The sequence below is a fragment of the Sardina pilchardus genome, chromosome 19 (genome assembly GCF_963854185.1).
Source record: "Sardina pilchardus chromosome 19, fSarPil1.1, whole genome shotgun sequence".
Taxonomy (NCBI): domain Eukaryota; kingdom Metazoa; phylum Chordata; class Actinopteri; order Clupeiformes; family Clupeidae; genus Sardina; species Sardina pilchardus.
Window position 1 is genome coordinate 31,602,334 of NC_085012.1, and position 19,326 is coordinate 31,621,659.

General features: G+C 37.3%; 1 protein-coding gene across 3 annotated transcripts in view; it reads right to left on the bottom strand.

The window, feature by feature from the left end:
- Positions 1-19,326, bottom strand: part of si:dkey-12l12.1 (uncharacterized) — a 117,920-nt gene that overhangs the window by 42,946 nt on the left and 55,648 nt on the right. The window contains exon 4 of one of the 3 annotated variants that reach the window (XM_062521607.1): positions 9,423-9,459. The exons of the other annotated variants lie outside the window; for them this stretch is intronic. Within the exon in view, the coding sequence (XP_062377591.1) occupies positions 9,454-9,459 (6 nt within the window). The 3' untranslated portion in view covers positions 9,423-9,453. Of the gene's footprint in view, positions 1-9,422; positions 9,460-19,326 lie in introns of those variants that run through there. 3 annotated transcript variants of the gene reach the window in all.

The window sequence follows — 19,326 nt, forward strand, 5'->3', positions numbered from 1 at the left end:
CTAGTGAGGACTTTTATTTTGAAACATTTGTTGCTAAGTTATCCATGGTGGCCACTATCAGGAAACAAGAAGTTACTGCAGTATAATCATGTTGGTTGCTATGGAAACGGTCATAAACGCTTAATTTCAATGGTTGCTATGTTGGTTGCTAGGTACATGGAGGTTTCATGTAGTTGACTGGAGGCATAGTTGATGATAACTGACAGTTGGAATGGTTGAACAGTTAAATAGTTGAGTAGTTTCAATGGTTAAATTATTTAATAGTGTATTATTGCAGTGAGGACTTTTATTTTGAAACAGTTGTGGACAGAGGAAACAGTTAACAGGATATGTAGTCTTCAGAGAGATTGTATGCTTAAAGCCAGAGAAACTGACAGTTGATACAGGTGTAATCAATTTAACTGGCTAGTCTTAAGAGAGCCAGAGTGTACGCTTAAAGCCTGAGACAGAGTAAATCATTTAAAAGTTGAATGTAGATAGTCTAATTAATGTTGATAGACAGAGAGTTTAATGGATGTTGATAGACAGTTTAATGGGTGGATGAGTGAATGGTCTGAAGAAGATGAATGGATAGAAAGTTGGATGGAATGTGCCTTATATTCTTGTAGAGTGGAGAGACACAGCTCTCTATTGAGAGTAGTGGATACAGATACAGGTGTAATCAATTTAACTGGCTAGTCTTAAGAGAGCCAGAGTGTGCTTAAAGCCTGAGACAGAGTAGATTGTTTAAAAGTTGAATGTAGATTGTCTAATTGATGTTGATAGGCAGACTTATTAGAATGGGTGGATGAGTGAATGGTTTGAAGAAGATGAATGGATAGAAAGTTGGATGGAATTAGGAAGACTTATGTTGATACTGTTGATACAGGGGAAAAGAAAATGTAGTCTCAAGAGAGCCAGTGTGTTTAAAGCCTGAGAGAGAGAGAGAGCTGCTGCACCTGGACTGGCCATCTGGCGTAACATTCTAATTGCTGCCGTGATGTCATAATGAGCAATGTTAAGTCTATGGGGAAATTGTAATAGTTTTTAATTTATAGTTTAAAAAGTATAAAAGTGACAAAGTTGAAAAGTCATAGCACACCTGTCCTAAGTAAGACCTACGTAACAAAGTTTGAATGAAGTTTCTACGTTAAATGGTTCAAGCTCAATTGCGTGCGTTAGAAGAAGAAGTGGAACTAGAAATGCAATTCCAAGGAATTAGATAATGTAGATATGGTTACTAAGGTGTAGCTAGGGTAAACATGGTGGTTGCATAGTTTACAGAGAGTTGATAGTGTGAAGGTAGACAGTTTGAAGATGAAACGTTCCAGTTCTAACTTAACTAATGATTTCTATTCATGTTAAAATGTTGATTAGCTAACTTAGCTAATGATTTCTAGCAGTTACGCTAAAAATGCGTATTATGCTAGCAATGCTAACTTTACTAACAATGCTAACCAGGTTGATTAGCTAACTTAACCGATGATTTCTAGCAGTAATGCTAAAAATGCTAACTATGCTAACAATGCTAAATTTGCTAACAATGCTAACCAGGTTGATTAGCTAACTTAGTTGATATTTTTTTGCAGTTATGCTAAAAATGCTAACTATGCTAACAATGCTAACTATGCTAACCATGCTAACTAGCTAACTTGCTAGTGAGGACTTTTATTTTGAAACATTTGTTGCTAGGGTATCCATGGTGGCCACTATCAGGAAACAAGAAGTTACTGCAGTATAATCATGTTGGTTGCTATGGAAGCGGTCATAAACACTTAAATTTAATGGTTGCTATGTTGGTTGCTAGGTACATGGAGGTTTCATGTAGTTGACTGGAGGCATAGTGGATGATAACTGACAGTTGGAATGGTTGAACAGTTCAATAGTTGAGTAGTTTCAATGGTTAAATGATTTAATAGTGTATTATTGCAGTGAGGACCTTTATTTTGAAACAGTTGTGGACAGAGGAAGTAGTGAAACAGGATCTGTAGTCTTAATGAGATTGTATGCTTAAAGCCTGAGCCAGAAGGTGCCTCTCATATAGCGTTTATGCGTCCTCTCTCGCTCCTCACTGATCTACATAAAGAATGATGGAGCGGCAACAATGGGATAGTCTAGCCCTTCTTCTATCTTTCTTTATGTAGATCATTGAGGATCGAGGAGCGAGGGAGGACATATAAACGCTGCTTGAGAGGGACCCACAGTAAATACTTTAAAAGTTGTATGTAGATAGTCTAATTAATGTTGATAGACAGAATGTTTAATGGATGTTGATAGGCAGATTGTTTAATAGATATTGATTGACAGTTTAATGGGTGCATGAGTGAATGGTCTGAAGAAGATGAATGGATAGAAGGTTGGATGGAATGTGCCTTATATTCTTGTTAAGAGAGACACTGATACAGCTCTCTGAGAGTAGTTGACACAGGTGTAATCAATTTAACTGGCTAGTCTTAAGAGAGCCAGAGTGTAGCCTACTCTTAAAGCCTGAGACAGAGTAAATAATTTAAAAGTTGAATGTAGATAGTCTAATTAATGTTGATAGACAGAGAGTTTAATGGATGTTGATAGACAGATTGTTTAATAGATGTTGATAGACAGTTTAATGGGTGGATGAGTGAATGGTCTGAAGAAGATGAATGGATAGAATGTTGGATGGAATGTGCCTTATATTCTTGTAGAATGGAGAGACACAGCTCTCTACTGAGAGTAGTGGATACAGATACAGGTGTAATCAATTTAACTGGCTAGTCTTAAGAGAGCCAGCCTGAGACAGAGTAGATTGTTTAAAAGTTGAATGTAGAGCGTCTAATTGATGTTGATAGGCAGACTGTTTAGAATGGGTGGATGAGTGAATGGTTTGAAGAAGATGAATGGATATAAAGTTGGATGGAATTAGGAGGACTTATTTTGATACTGTTGTGCGCAGAGGATACAGGGGAACAGAATATGTAGTCTTCAGAGAGATTGTATGCAGCCTGAGAGAAACTGACAGTTGGTGCCCAGGTGGCTGACCAGCTGGGGTAACATTCTAATTGCTGCCGTGATGTCATAATGAGCAATGTTAAGTCTATGGGGAAATAGCTCAATGTTAAATCTATGGGGAAAACGTTTTTTAATTCATAGTTTAAAAAGTATAAAAGTTACAAAGTTGAAAAATACAAAGCACACATGGCATAAGCGAGACCTACGCAACAAAGTTTGAATGAAGTTTCTACGTTAAACGGTTCAATCTGAATTGCGTGCGTTAGAAGAAGATTAATAACTAGAAATGCAATTCCAAGGAATTACCAGTGCATGAAAACGCTAAAATAGATAGATAATGTAGATATGGTTACTAAGGTGTAGCTAGGGTAAACATGGTGGTTGCATAGTTTACAGAGAGTTGATAGTGTGAAGGTAGACAGTTTAAAGATGAAACATTCCGGCTCTAACTTAACTAATGATTTCTATTCATGTTAAAATGTTGATTAGCTAACTTAGGTAATGATTTTTAGCAGTTACGCTAAAAATGCTAATTATGCTAGCAATGCTAACTTTATTAACAATGCTAACCAGGTTGATTAGCTAACTTAACCGATGATTTCTAGCAGTAATGCTAAAAATGCTAACTATGCTAACAATGCTAAATTTGCTAATAATGCTAACCAGGTTGATTAGCTAACTTAGTTGATGACTTTTTGCAGTTATGCTAAAAATGCTACCTATGCTAACAATGCTAACTATGCTAACTAGCTAACTTGCTAGTGAGGACTTTTATTTTGAAACATTTGTTGCTAGGGTATCCATGGTGGCCACTATCAAGAAACAAGAAGTTACTGCAGTATAATCATGTTGGTTGCTATGGAAACGGTCATAAACACTTAATTTTAATGGTTGCTATGTTGGTTGCTAGGTACATGGAGGTTTCATGTAGTTGACTGGAGGCATAGTGGATGATAACTGACAGTTGGAATGGTTGAACAGTTCAATAGTTGAGTAGTTTCAGTGGTTAAATGATTTAATAATGTATTATTGCAGTGAGGACCTTTATTTTGAAACAGTTGTGGACAGAGGAAGTAGTGAAACAGGATCTGTAGTCTTAATGAGATTGTATGCTTAAAGCCTGAGACAGAAGGTGCCTCTCATAGCGTTTACGCGTCCTCTCTCGCTCCTCACTGATCTACATAAAGAATGATGGAGCGGCAACAATGGGATAGTCTAGCCCTTCTTCTATCTTTCTTTATGTAGATCATTGAGGATCGAGGAGCGAGGGAGGACATATAAACGCTGCTTGAGAGGGACCCACAGTAAATACTTTAAAAGTTGTATGTAGATAGTCTAATTAATGTTGATAGACAGAATGTTTAATGGATGTTGATAGGCAGATTGTTTAATAGATATTGATTGACAGTTTAATGGGTGGATGAGTGAATGGTCTGAAGAAGATGAATGGATAGAAGGTTGGATGGAATGTGCCTTATATTCTTGTTAAGAGAGACACTGATACAGCTCTCTGAGAGTAGTTGACACAGGTGTAATCAATTTAACTGGCTAGTCTTAAGAGAGCCAGAGTACTTAAAGCCTGAGACAGAGTAAATCATTTAAAAGTTGAATGTAGATAGTCTAATTAATGTTGATAGACAGAGAGTTTAATGGATGTTGATAGACAGATTGTTTAATAGATGTTGATAGACAGTTTAATGGGTGGATGAGTGAATGGTCTGAAGAAGATGAATGGATAGAATGTTGGATGGAATGTGCCTTATATTCTTGTAGAATGGAGAGACACAGCTCTCTACTGAGAGTAGTGGATACAGATACAGGTGTAATCAATTTAACTGGCTAGTCTTAAGAGAGCCAGCCTGAGACAGAGTAGATTGTTTAAAAGTTCAATGTAGAGCGTCTAATTGATGTTGATAGGCAGACTGTTTAAAATGGGTGGATGAGTGAATGGTTTGAAGAAGATGAATGGATATAAAGTTGGATGGAATTAGGAGGACTTATTTTGATACTGTTGTGCGCAGAGGATACAGGGGAACAGAATATGTAGTCTTCAGAGAGGAGCCTGAGAGAAACTGACAGTTGGTGCCCAGGTGGCTGACCAGCTGGGGTAACATTCTAATTGCTGCCGTGATGTCATAATGAGCAATGTTAAGTCTATGGGGAAATTGTAATAGTTTTTAACTAATAGTTTAAAAAGTATAAAAGTTACAAAGTTGAAAAGTCATAGCACACATGTCCTAAGTAAGACCTACGTAACGCAGTTTGAATGAAGTTTTTACGTTAAACGGTTCTAGCTGATTTGCGTGCGTTAGAAGAAGAATAATAACTAGAAATGCAATTCCAAGGAATTACCAGTGCATGAAATGCAAAAATAGATAGATAGTGTAGATATGGTTACTAAGGTGTAGCTAGGGTAAACATGGTGGTTGCATAGTTTACAGAGAATTGATAGTGTGAAGGTAGACAGTTTAAAGCTAAAACATTCCAGTTCTAACTTAACTAATGATTTCTATTCATGTTAAAATGTTAACTATGGTAACAATGATAACCAGGTTGATTGGTTAACTTAGCTACTGATTTGATGCAGTAATGGTAATAATGTTAACTATGCTAACTATGCTCACAGTGCTTACCAGGTTGATTCGCTAACTTAGCTAATGATTTCTAGCAGTTGTGCTAAAATTGCTAACTATGCTAGCAATGCTAACTATGGTAACAATGCTAACTTAAACTAACAATGCTAACCAGGTTGATTAGCTAACTTAACTGATGATTTCTAGCAATAATGCTAAAAATGCTAACAATGCTAAAATTGCTAACAATGCTAACCAGGTTGATTAGCTAACTTAGTTGATGTTTTTTGCAGTTATGCTAAAAATGCTAACTATGCTAACCATGCTAACTAGCTAACTTGCTAGTGAGGACTTTTATTTTGAAACATTTGTTGCTAGGGTATCCATGGTGGCCACTATCAATAAAAAAGAAGTTACTGCAGTATAATCATGTTGGTTGCTATGGAAACGGTCATTAACACTTAATTTTAATGGTTGCTATGTTGGTTGCTAGGTACATGGAGGTTTCGTGTAGTTGACTGTGTAAGCTGGTAAATTTTCCATCTGAGAAACATCCCTAAAGTTCAGAACGGGGGAGACGACCTCACAGTTAGACTCCTTTGTGTCCAGGTGATCTATTTGCATTTGAACTGTTCCCATTGTGTGTGTGGCCGGCCATTTGGGAAAAGGCCCTCGGACACACCTCTTCTCCCCCTCTCCATGCCTCTGATGAATTAATGTTGGAAACTGAAATGTATCTGTTTCATGACAAATGATAATACATCCATGTTTGGTCTTGAATTAATACTTGTAATGTGGGCAACAGCCTGATCACGCTTTCATTGCACTCTAATGTATGTATACATAATTGTAGAGTAACAACTACACGGGAGAACTTCAGGTGGTAGACACACCCACATCCCACCCACAGGGTTGGGGGGTGACCTGCATGATAGTTTAAGGTTGAGAATTTCTCACCTCGGTCTCTTCTCTCACTTTCTCAGCTTTGGGCAAGAGGTGACTCTTCTCTTCCTGCTCTGTTCTGGTCTAGGCAAGAGGTCACACTGACCTCTCTGCCCCTCTCTCTCTCTCTCCCTGCCTTTTCTCTCTCTCTCTCTCTCTCTCTCTATCTATCTATCTTTTGATTTCTTTATGGGGTTTGTTATTTTCATTATTTGATATATTGTTTATCTGGTGTATGTAGAATTGTAACTTGGTAACTTGTTAAGGTTTAAGTCCAAGTTTATTGTTTTGTTTTGAGGTTAAGTTCATTTTCTCCTTTGTTCCTTTGTTCAAGGAAATTACTGATACTTTTACTCTTACCTAAGGCTTAAGGCCTAATAAATGGTTAATTCTCCTCGCTCAGTTTGCATATCTCTAAAAGTTTAGTGTGCCATTCCATTCTCTGCCATAGTTAAACAAACTAGTTATTTGGTAATGTATTAGAGGTACAATATATGGAGTCAGATTCTTGGTGAAATTCCTAATACAATTGCCATCTAACTTCTCAGATATTTTTACAGTCCAATTCAACCTCATCGAAGCGCCGGACGTAGACAGAACACGTATAAAAGTGGGAAATATATTGTCGTATATTTTGCCCTACTTTACAACTGGAGGCATAGTGGATGATAACTGACAGTTGGAATGGTTGAACAGTTCAATAGTTGAGTAGTTTCAATGGTTAAATTATTTAATAGTGTATTGTTGCAGTGAGGACCTTTATTTTGAAACAGTTGTGGACAGAGGAAGTAGTGAAACAGGATCTGTAGTCTTAATGAGATTGTATGCTTAAAGCCTGAGACAGAAGGTGCCTCTCATAGCGTTTATGCGTCCTCTCTCGCTCCTCGCTGATCTACTTAAAGAATGATGGAGCGGCAACAAAGGGATAGTCTAGCCCTTCTTTTATCTTTCTTTATGTAGATCATTGAGGATCGAGGAGCGAGGGAGGACATATAAACGCTGCTTGAGAGGGACCCACAGTAAATACTTTAAAAGTTGTATGTAGATAGTCTAATTAATGTTGATAGACAGAATGTTTAATGGATGTTGATAGGCAGATTGTTTAATAGATATTGATTGACAGTTTAATGGGTGGATGAGTGAATGGTCTGAAGAAGATGAATGGATAGAAGGTTGGATGGAATGTGCCTTATATTCTTGTTAAGAGAGACACTGATACAGCTCTCTGAGAGTAGTTGACACAGGTGTAATCAATTTAACTGGCTAGTCTTAAGAGAGCCAGAGTACTCTTAAAGCCTGAGACAGAGTAAATAATTTAAAAGTTGAATGTAGATAGTCTAATTAATGTTGATAGACAGAGAGTTTAATGGATGTTGATAGACAGATTGTTTAATAGATGTTGATAGACAGTTTAATGGGTGGATGAGTGAATGGTCTGAAGAAGATGAATGGATAGAATGTTGGATGGAATGTGCCTTATATTCTTGTAGAATGGAGAGACACAGCTCTCTACTGAGAGTAGTGGATACAGATACAGGTGTAATCAATTTAACTGGCTAGTCTTAAGAGAGCCAGCCTGAGACAGAGTAGATTGTTTAAAAGTTCAATGTAGAGCGTCTAATTGATGTTGATAGGCAGACTGTTTAGAATGGGTGGATGAGTGAATGGTTTGAAGAAGATGAATGGATATAAAGTTGGATGGAATTAGGAGGACTTATTTTGATACTGTTGTGCGCAGAGGATACAGGGGAACAGAATATGTAGTCTTCAGAGAGGAGCCTGAGAGAAACTGACAGTTGGTGCCCAGGTGGCCGGCCACCTGGCTTAAGATTCTAATTGCTGCCGTGATGTCATAATGAGCAATGTTAAGTCTATGGGGGAAATTGTAATAGTTTTTAACTAATAGTTTAAAAAGTATAAAAGTTACAAAGTTGAAAAATACAAAGCACACATGGCATAAGCAAGACCTACGCAACAACGTTTGAATGAAGTTTCTATGTTAAACGGTTCAAGCTGAATTGCGTGCGTTAGAAGAAGAATAATAAGAAGTTGCGGAAGAAGACTTGGAAGAACAGTATAGTGCATTTTCATGCACTATAATAAGAAGAAGCCTAGGAAGAACAGTACAGTGCATTTTCATGCACTGTAATAAGAAGAATAGGAAGAACAGTACAGTGCATTTTCATGCACTGTAATAATAAAAAGCCTAGGAAGAACAGTACAGTGCATTTTCATGCACTGTAATAAGAAGAATAGGAAGAACAGTACAGTGCATTTTCATGCACTGTAATAATAATAAGAAGAAGACCGAGGAAGAACAGTACAGTGCATTTTCATGCACTGTAATAATAAGAAGACTTGGAATAACAGTACAGTGCATTTTCATGCACTGTAATAACTAGAAATGCAATTCCAAGGAATTACCAGTGCATGAAAATGCAAAAATAGATAGATAATGTAGATATGGTTGCTAAGGTGTAGCTAGGGTAAACATGGTGGTTGCATAGTTTACAGACACTCTAAAAAATGCTGGGTTGAAAACAACCCAAATTTAGTTATTTTCAACCCAACTGCTGAGTAAAATGGGGTCCAACACAGCATTGGGTTATCTTAACCCAGCAAATTGGGTTATTAAATTTAACCCAGCGGATGGGTTGATATTTTAACCAATATGTTGGGTTATCTTGACACGAATGTTTAGTTAAATTTACATAATGTTTGGGTTATATTTGAAAACAATCCCAAAAAAATCCACTGGTTCATTTTTAAAACACTTCACTTAAATAGCCAAACTTAAAGTCACACATTTTGTTGACAGCTTGGATACAGACAATATATTATATGAGAAATGGGCAAGAATAGCCATGCAATTAAATAAAACAGGCATGATTATTTATTTTATACTTTTCTTTATTTTTGAACAGTCTGTGATACTTCCATGAAGGCAGGCAGATTCCATGGTCCGTTTCGGGGGTCAGCCCTGTCAATCAAAGAAAAAAAAAAGAATCAGTTATTTACAGAGCTTTATATCAAGACTTCCATGAACCATTATCAATGAATGATGTTGACAAACATTAAAAATCCACCAGGAGACCTAATATTATGGCGTTGTTTTAAACCTAATACAGGTAGGCCTAATACAAAACGTGCGTTTGGAGATGAGCTGGATAAGCAGGCTAATAAACGTAATTTCAGTAGTGGCGATGCTAAAGTTAGCTAGCCAATGTTAGCACGTTATTCAGTCAGTGGATCTAAGGTGTTTGTAACGCTACTAGCAAAATACACCCAATAAGTTACATGGCTATACTATGAAGCTACCCTAAATGAGTTAATAAGATGTTGTTTGCCATGATTATTACCGTCAGTTACGTGTGTTGGGCAGAGACTACTTCGCTGTATTAGCTAACATTAGCTGATAAACCTCAGCTGCACCACAAAGCATAATTTTGTTACTTGTCTGCTAACATTACTACAGCTGTGCTAATTTTAGTTCGTTGTAAAAGTTCGTTTTGTTTCTGTTCAGCGGTTCATACCCAGTGAACACAGAACTGTGTTTTTTATGAGTCTGTCTTTGTGTAGATTTAACATGAACAGAAATTGTAAGTTTATGTTAACTTAGCTTAGCTAATATAGCTGGCATGCTTGAGGCTGAATGAAATCGTCAGGCAGAATATTCATTCATATCACAAATGTCTCTGGGTGGACTTTTAAAATCCGTCTGGATTTCTTTTTAAAATGCAGAAGTTAAAAACAGATACATACCTTCCGAAATCGCCTGATTTCCATTGCATTTGTTGGCAGCAGCTGCTGGACTGGACGGTTGAAAGAATATGTCTACCGATTTTTTTCTTCAACCTCTCAAATAACTATGCAGCTGTGTTAAAGTCACCCAGGTGCTGGGTATAGTGCTCCACATCAGGTGGGGGAGAGGAGGGGCACAGTCCTAAATGGTCAACCCAGCAGCGCTGTACTATCAACCCAACAAGCTGGGTTACAGAAATGACCCAATACGAGTTAAAACAACCCAATAAAATGACCCAGCAGGCTCAACCCAGTGGTTGGGTTGAAAAAATAACCCAGCATTTTTTAGAGTGGAGAGTTGATAGTGTGAAGGTAGACAGTTTAAAGATGAAACATTCCAGCTCTAACTTAACTAATGATTTCTATTCATGTTAAAATGTTGATTAGCTAACTTAGGTAATGATTTCTAGCAGTTACGCTAAAATGCTAATTATGCTAGCAATGATAACTTTACTAACAATGCTAACCAGGTTGATTAGCTAACTTAACCGATGATTTCTAGCAGTAATGCTAAAAATGCTAACTATGCTAACAATGCTAAATTTGCTAATAATGCTAACCAGGTTGATTAGCTAACTTAGTTGATGGTTTTTTGCAGTTATGCTAAAAATGCTAACTATGCTAACAATTCTAAATTTGCTAATGATGCTAACCAGGTTGATTAGCTAACTTAGTTGATGTTTTTTTGCAGTTATGCTAAAAATGCTAACTATGCTAACCATGCTAACTAGCTAACTTGCTAGTGAGGACTTTTATTTTGAAACATTTGTTGCTAGGGTATCCATGGTGGCCACTATCAAGAAACAAGAAGTTACTGCAGTATAATCATGTTGGTTGCTATGGAAACGGTCATAAACACTTAATTTTAATGGCTGCTATGTTGGTTGCTAGGTACATGGAGGTTTCATGTAGTTGACTGGAGGCATAGTGGATGATAACTGACAGTTGGAATGGTTGAACAGTTCAATAGTTGAGTAGTTTCAATGGTTAAATGATTTAATAGTGTATTATTGCAGTGAGGACTTTTATTTTGAAACAGTTGTGGACAGAGGAAACAGTTAACAGGATATGTAGTCTTCTGAGAGACTGTATGCTTAAAGCCAGAGAAACTGACAGTTGGTGCCCAGGTGGCCGGCCACCTGGCGTAAGATTCTAATTGCTGCCGTGATGTCATAATGAGCAATGTTAAGTCTATGGGGGAAATTGTAATAGTTTTTAACTAATAGTTTAAAAAGTATAAAAGTTACAAAGTTGAAAAATACAAAGCCCACATCGCGTAAGTAAGACCTACGCGACAAAATTTTAATGGAGTTTCTACGTTAAGCGGTTGAAGCTGAATAGCGTGCGTTAGAAGAAGAACTAGAAATGCAATTCCAAGGAATTACCAGTGCATGAAAATGCAAAAATAGATAGATAATGTAGATATGGTTACTAAGGTGTAGCTAGGGTAAACATGGTGGTTGCATAGTTTACAGAGAGTTGATAGTGTGAAGGTAGACAGTTAAAAGATGAAACATTCCAGTTCTAACTTAACTAATGATTTCTATTTATGTTAAAATGTTGATTAGCTAACTTAGCTAATGATTTCTAGCAGTTACGTTAAAAATGCTAATAATGTTAGCAATGCTAACTTTATTAACAATGCTAACCAGGTTGATTAGCTAACTTAACCGTTGATTTCTAGCAGTAATGCTAAAAATGCTAACTATGCTAACAATGCTAAATTTGCTAACAATGCTAACCAGGTTGATTAGCTAACTTAGTTGATGATTTTTTGCAGTTATGCTAAAAATGCTAACTATGCTAACAATGCTAACCATGCTAACTAGCTAACTTGCTAGTGAGGACTTTTATTTTGAAACATTTGTTGCTAGGGTTTCCATGGTGGCCACTATCAGGAAACAAGAAGTTACTGCAGTATAATCATGTTGGTTGCTATGGAAACGGTCATAAACACTTAATTTTAATGGTTGCTATGTTGGTTGCTAGGTACATGGAGGTTTCATGTAGTTGACTGGAGGCATAGTGGATGATAACTGACAGTTGGAATGGTTGAACAGTTAAATAGTTGAGTAGTTTCAATGGTTAAATGATTTAATAGTGTATTATTGCAGTGAGGACTTTTATTTTGAAACAGTTGTGGACAGAGGAAACAGTTAACAGGATATGTAGTCTTCTGAGAGACTGTAGCTGTGTCTCATTTCAGGGGCTGGATGCTTCGGAGCATTCGTGCTACCTAGCACCGGTCTTCTGTGACCGCATAGACCCGACCTAGCTGGACCAACGGTTTTTTAAACGAGACGGTCTAGCCCAAAAGAACGGCTCTGTTACGTCATGAGTCCGAGCTTGGCCTACTGATCTGTCAAACTCATGTAGGCTACGTGAAAAGCATCCTTTCAACACGCCCATGTCATCAAAACATGTTACATTTAACTCATAGGCTACAACAGTACAACATGCTACTTCTGACTGAGAACAATAATCTATTCGATGTTTTATTTTTTATTTAGCAGACGCTTAGAATAACATTCAGTGCAGAGGAAACGCTAACAAGGAATTAATGTGGCATAGGCTAGGCAATGCCAATCTTATTTTATTATAAGACTAGTCAAAACAGTGATAGGAGGATAGCCTATATGGCCATATTCTATGCTTGCCTTGTCCATCTCCAATTTAAAATAATTTGTTAAACCATCGGCTAAAAGCGGCCACACAACTGTCGCATTAGGCTACTTTTCAAGAGATGGCTATTTCAAAGGGAGTTGGATATAGCGTTCATGTGAGTAGCCTTGTCCTTTTTCTTTCTAGCCTGGTTAAAGCCAAACTTTACAGGTAGGGTACAGATGGGCATGGCTAGCGTAATTGCTTTCGCTGCTTGACATAATTTCAAAAACATCGGAGGGAATATAACAGGAGTTTAGATAACTGGCTATGGAATTGCAGGATAACGAGCTGTGATCAGCTGATGTGAACTTATGCTGGTCGTTTGCAGGCTTAAATGCATAACTATTGGACTTCGTCGTTAACTGACCTAGCTTGTAGCTCCATTGCAACGTTGACAAACGTCATTGAGGCTCAGCTGATGATCATATCCATGTTATCCATTTAGCAGAAGTTGATCGTCTCTTGCGCAAGTGCTGTTTGTAGGTTTATATCATGTTTATAGGCTATCTCTTTTCATATCTCGATCATGCACAAAGCATCACATGCATTTGCCACATAAAATAGATCGACAAAGTAGCCTAGGTTACTCTATTGGATTGCCCTGAGGAAGACCCGCTCCTGTTGAAGGGCATGTCTCATATAACGGCAGAAGATGCGCTCTCATATGTCGAAACGCGCTGACTTTATCCAATGAAATAAAGGATTTTAAAAAATGTTTTCACTTAATCGGTGTGTCTCGGACCTCTGACTAGCCTACTGCCTTCTACAAACTTTATCACCAAGAAACTTTACATAGGCTACAGGACAGTCGCAGTTTGTTTCAATTCTATTTTTGTCCGTTCCCGAAGAGCTGTTTTTTACTTTAATTAAGCGACCCAACGCAACACTCCTTCTCTCTCTCTCTCTCTCTCTCTCTCTCTACGTTAGGCATTCTATTATTGCAGGTTTACAATTAGTGATCAGACTTGCTGTCATTAGGCTTAGGCTATATAGCCTACACGGAAACTATCTCCAGCGGCATCGTGTGTGCAGGCTGTGGTTAATTCAGGCTACACATTTTTCTTGAACTGATGGAATTGTATTTGCTACTTAATTTGCTAGGCACACATTTGTAATCTATCAAATTTAATCTAGTTTCCATTAGGCTAGATGTCACCAACAAATGCTTTAAGAAACATTTGGTGGATGTCATTCACCCTTGGACTTTACGCAAACGGCCATCAACTAACATTACGATCTTCTAGTGGGAACCAATTATAATAGACTAGCCTAGGCCTACTCACTAGTGATTATCTGAGCATAATGTTAATTGGCATGACTTGATAAACCATTTGAAAGTGAAAGGCCAATGTTTGAGCTTTATTTAGGAAGTGATTATTTTGATAGCCTACGGAAATCGGCGACATCGTTTAAGCATAGTTCACATTTCAAAAAGTTATTTTGAAACTGAGACTTAACTGAAAATATATAATAACTTCATTTAAATATTATTATAACGTTTATTAAATGTTTAAACGTGTAGGCTACTCCTCTGCCGACTATCTCACCAACTCAATGAAACTCAATGAAACGTCATAAACGTATCGAATCTTGGTGGCCAGGTAGGCCGCGAAGCATACATCCGATGCACACTCCGTTTCGGGGAAAAGAAGGGTGGGTTTGTCGGCCGGATTCGAAGGAGCCCACGGAATGGGACAGTACTAGGCGCGCCACTATGACGCAACCGGTCTACGAATCCGGCCTTAGAACCACGCAGCCCCTGGAATGAGACACAGCTTGTATGCTTAAAGCCAGAGAAACTGACAGTTGGTGCCCAGGTGGCCGGACACCTGGCGTAAGATTCTAATTGCTGCCGTGATGTCATAATGAGCAATGTTAAGTCTATGGGGGAAATGGTAATAGTTTTTAAGTAATAGTTTAAAAAGTATAAAAGTTACAAAGTTAAAAAATACAAAGCAGGCATGGCATAAGCAAGACCTACGCAACAACGTTTGAATGAAGTTTCTACGTTAAACGGTTGAAGCTGAATTGGCTGCGTTAGAAGAAGAAGTTTAACTAGAAATGCAATTCCAAGGAATTACCAGTGCATGAAAATGCAAAAATAGATCGATAATGTAGATATGGCTACTAAGGTGTAGCTAGGGTAAACATGGTGGTTGCATAGTTTACAGAGAGTTGATAGTGTGAAGGTAGACAGTTTAAAGATGAAACATTCCAGTTCTAACTTAATTAATGATTTCTATTCATGTTAAAATGTTGATTAGCTAACTTAGCTAATGATTTCTAGCAGTTACGCTAAAAATGCTAATTATGCTAGCAATGCTAACTTTACTAACAATGCTAACCAGGTTGATTAGCTAACTTAACCGATGATTTCTAGCAGTAATGCTAAAAATGCTAACTATGCTAAATATGCTAACAATGCTAACCAGGTTGATAAGCTAACTTAGTTGATGATTTTTTGCAGTTATGCTAAAAATGCTAACTATGCTAACTAGCTAACTTGCTAATGAGGACTTTTATTTTGAAACATTTGTTGCTAGGGTATCCATGGTGGCCACTATCAGGAAACAAGAAGTTACTGCAGTATAATCATGTTGGTTGCTATGGAAACGGTCATAAACACTTAATTTTAATGGTTGCTATGTTGGTTGCTAGGTACATGGAGGTTTCATGTAGTTGACTGGAGGCATAGTGGATGATAACTGACAGTTGGAATGGTTGAACAGTTCAATAGTTGAGTAGTTTCAATGGTTAAATGATTTAATGGTGTATTATTGCAGTGAGGACTTTTATTTTGAAACAGTTGTGGACAGAGGAAACAATTGACAATTCACTGATCTACATAAAGAATGATGGAGCGGCAACAATGGGATAGTCTAGCCCTTCTATCTTTCTTTATGTAGATCATTGAGGATCGAGGCCCGAGGAGCGAGTGAGGACATATAAACGCTGCTTGAGAGGCACCCACAGTAAATACTTGTATGTAGATAGTCTAATTAATGTTGATAGACAGAATGTTTAATGGATGTTGATAGGCAGATTGTTTAATAGATATTGATTGACAGTTTAATGGGTGGATGAGTGAATGGTCTGAAGAAGATGAATGGATAGAAGGTTGGATGGAATGTGCCTTATATTCTTGTTAAGAGAGACACTGATACAGCTCTCTGAGAGTAGTTGATACAGGTGTAATCAATTTAACTGGTTAGTCTTAAGAGAACCATAGTGTGCTTAAAGCCTGAGACAGAGTAAATCATTTAAAAGTTGAATGTAGATAGACAGAGAGTTTAATGGATGTTGATAGGCAGATTGTTTAATAGATGTTGATAGACAGTTTAATGGGTGGATGAGTGAATGGTCTGAAGAAGATGAATGGATAGAAAGTTGGATGGAATGTGCCTTATACATTGTATTCTTGTAGACTGGAGAGACACAGCTCTCTACTGAGAGTAGTGGATACAGATACAGGTGTAATCAATTTAACTGGCTAGTCTTAAGAGAGCCAGTGTATGTAGCCTGAGAGAGAGAGAGAGAGAGCTGCTGCACCTGGACTGGCCACCTGGCGTAACATTCTAATTGCTGCCGTGATGTCATAATGAGCAATGTTAAGTCTATGGGGAAATGTTTAATAGTTTTTAATTTACAGTTTAAAAAGTATAAAAGTTACAAAGTTTAAAAATATATTGCACAGGTCTCCTTAGTAAGACCTACGTAGCAAAGTTTGAATCAAGTTTCTACGTTAAACAGTTCAAGCTGAATTGCGAGCGTTAGAAGAAGTAGTGGAATAATAACTAGAAATGCAATTCCAAGGAATTACCAGTGCATGAAAATGCAAAAATAGATAGATAATGTAGATATGGTTACTAAGGTGTAGCTAGGGTAAACATGGTGGTAGCATAGTTTACAGAGAGTTGATAGTGTGAAGGTAGACAGTTTAAAGATTAAACATTCCAGTTCTAACTTAACTAATGATTTCTATTCATGTTAAAATGTTGATTAGCTAACTTAGCTAATGATTTCTAGCAGTTACGCTAAAAATGCTAATTATGTTAGCAATGCTAACTTTACTTACAATGCTAACCAGGTTGATTAGCTAACTTAACCGATGATTTCTAGCAGTAATGCTAAAAATGCTAACTATCCTAACAATGCTAAATTTGCTAACAATGCTAACCAGGTTGATTAGCTAACTTAGTTGATGATTTTTTGCAGTTATGCTAAAAATGCTAACTTCGTAACCATGCTAACTAGCTAACTTGCTAGTGAGGACTTTTATTTTGAAACATTTGTTGCTAGGGTATCCATGGTGGCCACTATCAGGAAACAAGAAGTTACTGCAGTAAAATTATGTTGGTTGCTATGGAAACAGTCATAAACACTTCATTTTAATGGTTGCTATGTTGGTTGCTAGGTACATGGAGGTTTCATGTAGTTGACTGGAGGCATAGTGGATGATAACTGACAGTTGGAATGGTTGAACAGTTCAATAGTTGAGTAGTTTCAATGGTTAAATGATTTAATAGTGTATTATTGCAGTGAGGACCTTTATTTTGAAACAGTTGTGGACAGAGGAAGTAGTGAAACAGGATCTGTAGTCTTAATGAGATTGTATGCTTAAAGCCTGAGACAGAAGGTGCCTCTCATAGCGTTTACGCGTCCTCTCTCGCTCCTCACTGATCTACATAAAGAATGATGGAGCGGCAACAATGGGATAGTCTAGCCCTTCTTCTATCTTTCTTTATGTAGATCATTGAGGATCGAGGAGCGAGGGAGGACATATAAACGCTGCTTGAGAGGGACCCACAGTAAATACTTTAAAAGTTGTATGTAGATAGTCTAATTAATGTTGATAGACAGAATGTTTAATGGATGTTGATAGGCAGATTGTTTAATAGATATTGGTTGACAGTTTAATGGGTGGATGAGTGAATGGTCTGAAGAAGATGAATGGATAGAGGGTTGGATGGAATGTGCCTTATATTCTTGTTAAGAGAGACACTGATACAGCTCTCTGAGAGTAATTGACACAGGTGTAATCAATTTAACTGGCTAGTCTTAAGAGAGCCAGAGTAGGCTACTCTTAAAGCCTGAGACAGAGTAAATAATTTAAAAGTTGAATGTAGATAGTCTAATTAATGTTGATAGACAGAGAGTTTAATGGATGTTGATAGACAGATTGTTTAATAGATGTTGATAGACAGTTTAATGGGTGGATGAGTGAATGGTCTGAAGAAGATGAATGGATAGAATGTTAGATGGAATGTGCCTTATATTCTTGTAGAATGGAGAGACACAGCTCTCTACTGAGAGTAGTGGATACAGATACAGGTGTAATCAATTTAACTGGCTAGTCTTAAGAGAGCCAGCCTGAGACAGAGTAGATTGTTTAAAAGTTCAATGTAGAGCGTCTAATTGATGTTGTTGATAGGCAGACTGTTTAGAATGGGTGGATGAGTGAATGGTTTGAAGAAGATGAATGGATATAAAGTTGGATGGAATTAGGAGGACTTATTTTGATACTGTTGTGCGCAGAGGATACAGGGGAACAGAATATGTAGTCTTCAGAGAGGAGCCTGAGAGAAACTGACAGTTGGTGCCCAGGTGGCTGACCAGCTGGGGTAACATTCTAATTGCTGCCGTGATGTCATAATGAGCAATGTTAAGTCTATGGGGAAAATGGTGATAGTTTTTAACTAATAGTTTAAAAAGTATAAAAGTTACAAAGTTGAAAAATACAAAGCACATATGGCATAAGCAAGACCTACGCAACAAAGTTTGAATGAAGTTTCTACGTTAAACGGTTGAAGCTGAATTGCGAGCGTTAGAAGAAGAAGTTTAATAATAACTAGAAATGCAATTCCAAGGAATTACCAGTGCATGAAAATGCAAAAATAGATAGATAATGTAGATATGGTTACTAAGGTGTAGCTAGGGTAAACATGGTGGTTGCATAGTTTACAGAGAGTTGATAGTGTGAAGGTAGACGTTTTAAAGATGAAACGTTCCAGTTCTAACTTAACTAATGATTTCTATTCATGTTAAAATGTTGATTAGCTAACTTAGCTAATGATTTCTAGCAGTTACGCTAAAACTGCTTATTATGCTAGCAATGCTAACTTTACTAACAATGCTAACCAGGTTGATTAGCTAACTTAACCGATGATTTCTAGCAGTAATGCTAAAAATGCTAACTATGCTAACAATGCTAAATTTGCTAACAATGCTAACCAGGTTGATTAGCTAACTTAGTTGATGATTTTTTGCAGTTATACTAAAAATGCTAACAATGCTAACTATGCTAACCATGCTAACTAGCTAACTTGCTAGTGAGGACTTTTATTTTGAAACATTTTTTTGCTAGGGTATCCATGGTGGCCAC